Here is a 6,410-nt window from a genome sequence, read left to right as displayed (position 1 = left end):
GCGAAAGGTCGACTCGGCCTCGACAATTGCGCCGTACAGCTGCTTCTGGAACGCATCGACGATCTCGCCATCGATGCGGAATTGCACGTGCAGCTAGTACAGACACCACAGCGTGGGCATATGGGCGGAGAGGCAATCAACTTCGTACATGGTTGGGCGAAAAGGTCACCGTCACGTCGTCCGGCTTGAGACCCTTTTGCATCAGCGAGAGCGTTACGTGCGTACCGCTTTGATACCATTCGTGGCTGTGGCACAGGTGAGATGTCGGGAAATCAGTAGTACGATGTCTACCGAAGGGCGGGCTTGGACGGCGCGGCCACGGGCACGGGCTCTGGAGCCACGGCCTTTGGCTCCGGAAGATCTTCCTCGTCTAATGCCATATCCACCATGACATAGGATCGAGGCAGCGAGTGTAGTACCTTCGAGCTCGGCGTCGCATTTGCGCAGCCATGTCTTGAAACGCGCGAGCGCTTGGTCGTGGTTGCCAGCCTTGTCCTTGCCGATCGTAAAGGCAGCTTTGGCCTCGCGAAAGCGTTCAAGACCAAAGAGCGCGACGCCTTGGCGCTGGTAGGCCATGAGGAGCGACGGGTCCAGGGCCACGGCCGCGGACGCATCCCGGAGCGCAGGCTCCAGCTGGTTGAGCTTGAGGTAGGCAGCGGCGCGCTTGGAGAGAGCGTCGGCGCTTGCCGCGTCTTCCTTCAGCGCCGCCGTGTACGCTTGCACCGCGAGCTCATACTCTTCCTCGACGTAGTACGCATTGCCCGTGGCCGCAGCTGCCATCATGCCAATTTCGAAATTATCCATCGGACAGAGCAGGTGGCAATCCGGATACGCTCCGGACGAAAATTCCAGAAGTGCAATTTTGGAAGATCTTGAAAAGTATCAAGCAGCGGGTTGATAGTTATCGACAATTTACTCGTCGTCAAAGAGCGCGTCCTTGATCCGCTCGAGGAGAAGGTTCATCGCGTGCTCGAGCTTCTTGTAGACGCCGCGGCGCGGGCAACCGACTTGGTCAGCGAATCGGTTGAGTTTGCTACAACCGGCGATGAGCGACACCTCCATGGCTCCAAGCAGAACCTGTTTTGCATGGCCGGGAGGAGCTTGAGCCACGCGATAATGTCGTCGTACGAGTAGGCTTGGTCGAGAACCAGCTCCCGCGCCGCCTTGAAGTAGTGGTCCATGAGCTTGGGCACGATCACGTCGAGCTCGAGGCTGCTGTCCGCGTCGTCTTCGTCGTCGTCTTTGCCGCGCTGCGCAGCTCGAATAAGACTAAGCACTTAGGCGCGCACGTGTAGTACCGCGGTGAACGGGCTGGCCGCGCCAAACTCGCACCGACACTCGCGCAAAAAACTGTGTTCGAGCAACTGCTTCACACTCCACCGGTCGTTCTGGTCCTTGGCCAAGCACTAGAGAAAGGTCCATTACATGCGACCGAAGCTTCAATGCACCTTGTCCAGAAAATCACGAAAGTCCCCCGAGAAGCCGCTGCTACTGGGCAGCTTGGGCGGCTACAAGGCGACATGAGATGTGCGACGATAAGCTTCGCACCGGCTCGTTACGGATGCTGTGGAGGAGCTCCCAGTACCCGCCTTTGGTCGCATACGGGTAGTGTCCGAGCGCACACGTCATGATGGAGAGCCCAAAGGACCACACGTCCGACTTGTACGAGTACGCCTGCGGTAACATCAGCGCCCATCCTCCATCTCTCGAGACGTGCTTCGCTCGCAATGCGCTCGGGGGACATGTACGTCAGCGTGCCCACAAATGTTGTGGCTTTCGCCACCGAGTTTTCCATTTCTTTGGCAATGCCAAAGTCCGACACCTACCCCTTAATCATCCCGCAAACATATATTAAAATAGCTCGTACCTTGACGTCGCCAAAGTGGTTGATGAGGAGGTTGCTGGGCTTGATGTCGCGATGCAGTTGGTGGTGCTCGTGGAGGAAGCGGAGGCCTTTCAAGACGCGAAACGCTATGTTGGCAAGGACGCTCTCGGACGTGCAACCGCCCGTGTCGACAATGTCCTGGAGACTCCCGCCGTCCATGTACTCGACGACGATCGACACGTTGCCTTCGTTTGGGTTCATAAAGGCGTCGTAGAGGCACACGATCTCGGGGCACGCGACCTTGCGCTCGTCTACGAGTCGATTGGCATGCTTCTAGTCTAGCGATTGCAGACCGGTGAGCGACGACATGTTGTTGTAGAGCGTCTTGACTTCTGCGATGAGCTGATGGCGCTTTTCATTCTCAAAGACTGGAATGACTTTGACCGCGACGAGCAAGAGCGATGGAACGTGCAGCGCCTTGTGGACGACGCCGCTCGCGCCTGCGAAGGGTGATGCTTGGTAGGATGCTTTGTCGTCTACCTTTGCCGAGCACGCCGAGTTTGATGAGCTGCTTCTTCATGTTGCTGCGAGGCGACGACGGACCGCTGCTGGGCGTCGGCGACAAGTGGTGCGCGATCCCTGTCTGCTTGATCTGGAAATCCACCACGTCAAACGTCCCCGACGCCGAGAGGTCGTAAGACTTCTCCAGACTCGGCTCGTCGAGCTCCAACTCGAGCTCCAAGTTGAGGCCGAACGCGTCGCGCTTCTTGGATTTCGCCGCCTTGACGTCGTCAGCGTGTCCGCGGACCGAGTCGGCGATGTCCAACTGCAGCACCCGCTGCTTGGGGGACACGTCCAGCTGTAAATTGAAGTTGGGCCGACACGCGCTATCCGCATTTTCGTAAGAAACCAACTCGCGCGTTGAGATACAGTACCCGACCGACCGCTTGGGTGGCGACTCGCAACGAGGTGCCGCCGGTTTCGCGTGCTTGGCATCGCTCTCGTCGTCGTCGTCGGCTTCCGTGTTGTGCGTGCGCGAGCGAAGCCGCCGGATCTCGGTCGCGAGGCTCTGCACACTCTTGACCCGATGCGGCGCCGGCTCGGTCTACGCGCGGTATCGAGACGAACGACCTCCATGGCGGTGAACCTGCTTGGCGTCGCAAAACGAGCTGGTGGCTTTGGCCTTTAACTTTTCGGGCTTGGGCACTAGAGACGACATGGGCGTGCGTCGGAAAGATCGTAGCTGATCGTACGGTGCGTCGTCTTGGACTCGCCTTTTCCTGGCGCAAAGACGCGGCTGTTTGGGTCAATCTACATGACCAGTATGAGGATAAGATGGTCGTCGTCGATGGCTTTGTGGAAGCAACGCACGGGGCCGCCATGGAGTGCGTGGTACTTCTCGGGCGGCGGCGGCAGCTTCTTGGAGGGCGAGCCCGTCGGCGACTGGGGCCGCGTTTGCACCTGCGGGAATGCCGGCGAGTTGAAGCAAGGCTTGGGCTTGGGCATCGCAAGCATGGGCGGGAGGTTCCTCGGCGGGCTGCCCTCACGCGGCGACGACGGGCTCGGGAGCTTGCCAAAGTCCGCCTCCGTGTGACGGTGCTTTGGCGAGCTACGACCACATCATAGAGCAGGAGCGCCACCTATCTTCGTACGTCTTTTTTTCGCTGCTCATGCGCGCGAGCGGCGCAGCAGGCTCGAGGAACTAGGCGGCCGATGACGCAGGACGGCAAGGATCGATCCGCGTACCTTGGCCGTGCGAAGAAGCTTCTTCGCCTATTTGATAGATTCGATGAGCCGTCGTCGTCGGTCGAGTTCGCAACGCCTACATCGTGGGCCCCGTCGAGCTCGTCGTCCGAGTACACGCCCTTGGCACCGCTCATCACGACCGTTCAAGATCCAATCGTCTGATGACCACCACTCTTTCTTGTGGCGTAATGTAAAGTATCAAGTCGAGATATATCGTAGAAATATGCAACTATAGCATCGTGGGGTCGGTCATCGCGTCGACCATGGCGTGCATCTCGCGGACCTTGGTCGAGAGAAGGTCTTGGACGCGCTTGATATGGTCCAGCTGCACGATCGTCTCGGCCGCGTTAGCGTCGCCGAGCTTCGGGTCACTCATGCGCGGGTTGCGCCAATTGAGCCGGTACCCCGCCGCCTTGCGCGGGTTCATCGACGACTTGCGGCGCACCGCGCGCCCCGAACTGCCCTCCGAGTCGGGTCGTGACGGGGCAAAGGCGCCGCCGGGCTGCGTGATGCCGTTCGCGCGGGCTTTTGAGTAGTTGGCGAGCTTCTCCATCATTTTTGGAAAATGCACGAGCGCTACCTCCCGCATGTAATAAAAATTCACACTAAGATCGACTACCTTCGAGGAACCGGACGCGGGAGAGCATGCGCAGCTCGCAAAAGCAGAGCGTGCGCACAGTGGCCATGCGCTTGCAATCGCGGTTCAGAATCGCCATCTCACCTTCCAATTTTCTACATGGCATCGAGACTATGCGACATGTCGTACCAAAGTACTGGTTCTCGCCGAGGACCGTGATTTGCACGTTGTCTTTGAGGACCTCGACGGCGCCGCGGAAGACGAAGAACATTTCGTGGCCGAGCTCGCCCTCGACGCACACATCTTCGAACGGCGCAAAGCAGATCAGGCGCATGCTTAGCGCCAAGTCCATGATGAAATTCGGGTCGCTGCCCTTGAAAAACGGAAATTTCCACAGAAAATGGTCGTTGATCGCGAGCGCAATCTTGGAGCGCAGCATGGCCGAGAGCTCGTTTAGAAGCTCTTGCTCCTGCAGCATGTCGTTCTCTTTACTCTTGCGCGCGTTCTGGAAGAACTCGCGGATCTCGATCCGCAGCGGTCGCGGCAGGTCCCGCGCAGCCATATACTCGTTGATTTCGTCCTACCTCGCAGTGTGAAGGTATAGACATAGTTTCCATGTACTGGACCATCTTCTCGCGGAACGCCGTCTCGTGGGCCGTCAAGCTCGAGACAAGGGACACGATCTACCCACAAGACTGTGTGCACCAGACGGAGAGCGTAGCTACGGACGTTGGTGATCCCGTAGGCAAAGATGCCGGCGCCGGCAAACATGGCAAAGATCGTGAAGCAGCGTTCGTTGGGACTAATGCCCGAGACTAGAGAACCATCCTGGTCGATGACCCTCCCGATCGCCAGAGAGACGACTACCGTCGCCGTAGCCGACCGTTGCCCTACACGAAAAGGCCACGTCAATGGATGATGGACCCATAAGAAAGGAGATGGATCGCACAGTGTCATGACGGCCCAGTAGAGCGCGGCGACGTACTGGTCCCACATGGTTTCATGCAGCAAATTCTTTTCCTTGAGCCACGTGTTGATCGGCGGCATCTCAAACATCGAGTCTTGGTACGAGACCCAGAAAAAGAAGCAGCTAGCCTCCACTTGATGCCGTTGAGATGAAGAAAAAGACAGTGACGTACGCGAACCAATGCGAGATGAAGACGACCGTGAGGCAGTAGCGGAAGAGGCTGCTGATCGTCGACCGAATGAGGAGCGCGTGCTGGAGGCGGTTCAGAATGCGGAGCATGCGGAAGAGCCGGAGGAGTCGAATGAGGCGGAAGAGCTTGAGCGCGCGGCGGATCGTCGGGTCGGACCCGCTCACGACCGCCGTGAACGGAAACGTTGAGAGAAAGTCGACGAGGAACCAAGAGAGCACATAGCGCTTCGCAATCACTTGCAGCTGAAAGTGCACCTTGCCCTTGATGTCGACGCCCGTGACAAAGTTGGACAACTAGACAATCCTGTCTACGACCGTCAACTTCAAGAAGCGCGTCATACAATGTCCAAGCCAAAGATCGTGTCGATGACGTAGTTGACTTCCGAGTCGAACACGGAGCCCGAGCCGTCGGCTTGGAATGCGGCTTGAAACTACGAGTCGTTCAACATGGCGCAATGCACCGAGCCGAAACCACGCAATACCGGAATGATGATGGCGTTGTAAAAGATGAGGACGATGCACATGACGTCCCAGCGCAGGCGGACCTTGCCGTGGGGATGCGCGATGAACCAATGGTGCTTCGTCTCGGTCACGGTGCTGTGCCCGCCCATTTGACCGCCTCTCGCAAGGAGCTCTACGCCGCACCCGTCACGCTGTACGTCGCACTACCAGTTCGGATACCTTTGACAAACGACTTTTGCATGTCGTCGGTCGCGTGGTTCTTGAGCGCCTTCTCCAAATGCACGTGGTTCAGCATCTCTTCCTGCGGACTCATCGACACTTGGACGGGCGTCGCGGTCGTCGAGAGCGCGATCACGTCACGCCCAATGTTGGGCGCTGCCGACCGCAGCTCTTCCGTGATGTCGGTGGCAATCGCCTCGCCCTCTGGCGTCAACGCCACCGTCTTTCCCGCGGTAACGGGCGGCGCGCTGATGATACCGATGGCCCGCGAGCTCGTGTTGCCCATCTTGACGACCTGGATGTGGCTCAGCTTGCGCGGCTTGATCTCGACGCGCGGCGAGGCCTCGGCCACTTCGCCCGCGCTGTGGCGATGGTGGCGATGCAGGCGCGCGCTCCCGCCGCGCACAAGGGGTGTGCTTGCATTG

The 6,410-nt window shown here is 58.8% G+C and overlaps 3 protein-coding genes across 3 annotated transcripts in view; all 3 read right to left on the bottom strand.

Annotated features, from left to right (window-relative positions):
• The window catches only part of SPRG_21221 (hypothetical protein), a gene marked incomplete at both ends in the record, with an annotated part of 1,192 nt that extends 409 nt beyond the window's left edge, over window positions 1-783 (bottom strand). The window contains 4 exons of the mRNA XM_012352782.1: window positions 38-93; window positions 149-245; window positions 292-370; window positions 420-783. Coding sequence (XP_012208172.1) covers window positions 38-93; window positions 149-245; window positions 292-370; window positions 420-783 — 596 coding nt within the window. The remainder of the gene's footprint in view (window positions 1-37; window positions 94-148; window positions 246-291; window positions 371-419) is intronic.
• Window positions 784-887: 104 nt separating this feature from the next.
• SPRG_12943 (STE/STE7/MEK1 protein kinase) lies at window positions 888-3,497 on the bottom strand (the record flags this gene model as incomplete). The annotated part of the gene is made up of 14 exons (XM_012352770.1): window positions 888-1,033; window positions 1,078-1,250; window positions 1,299-1,406; window positions 1,449-1,508; window positions 1,549-1,674; window positions 1,718-1,822; window positions 1,868-2,136; window positions 2,179-2,325; window positions 2,366-2,712; window positions 2,761-2,930; window positions 2,973-3,031; window positions 3,079-3,136; window positions 3,197-3,434; window positions 3,478-3,497. 14 exons carry the CDS (start codon window positions 3,495-3,497, stop codon window positions 913-915), a joined length of 2,001 nt encoding a protein of 666 aa, XP_012208160.1. The 3' UTR covers window positions 888-912.
• Window positions 3,498-3,800: 303 nt separating this feature from the next.
• The window catches only part of SPRG_21220 (hypothetical protein), a gene marked incomplete at both ends in the record, with an annotated part of 3,559 nt that continues 949 nt past the window's right edge, over window positions 3,801-6,410 (bottom strand). The window contains 12 exons of the mRNA XM_012352781.1: window positions 3,801-4,147; window positions 4,191-4,292; window positions 4,338-4,728; window positions 4,775-4,831; window positions 4,878-4,963; window positions 5,016-5,038; window positions 5,098-5,238; window positions 5,288-5,598; window positions 5,646-5,735; window positions 5,787-5,938; window positions 5,986-6,189; window positions 6,244-6,377. Of these exons, the coding sequence (XP_012208171.1) occupies window positions 3,801-4,147; window positions 4,191-4,292; window positions 4,338-4,728; window positions 4,775-4,831; window positions 4,878-4,963; window positions 5,016-5,038; window positions 5,098-5,238; window positions 5,288-5,598; window positions 5,646-5,735; window positions 5,787-5,938; window positions 5,986-6,189; window positions 6,244-6,377 (2,038 nt within the window). The remainder of the gene's footprint in view (window positions 4,148-4,190; window positions 4,293-4,337; window positions 4,729-4,774; window positions 4,832-4,877; window positions 4,964-5,015; window positions 5,039-5,097; window positions 5,239-5,287; window positions 5,599-5,645; window positions 5,736-5,786; window positions 5,939-5,985; window positions 6,190-6,243; window positions 6,378-6,410) is intronic.

Source organism: Saprolegnia parasitica (assembly GCF_000151545.1).
Source record: "Saprolegnia parasitica CBS 223.65 unplaced genomic scaffold supercont2.106, whole genome shotgun sequence".
Classification (NCBI taxonomy): domain Eukaryota; phylum Oomycota; class Saprolegniomycetes; order Saprolegniales; family Saprolegniaceae; genus Saprolegnia; species Saprolegnia parasitica.
The sequence above is the reverse complement of the archived record's forward strand: the minus strand, read 5'-3'. Positions and strand labels throughout refer to the sequence as shown.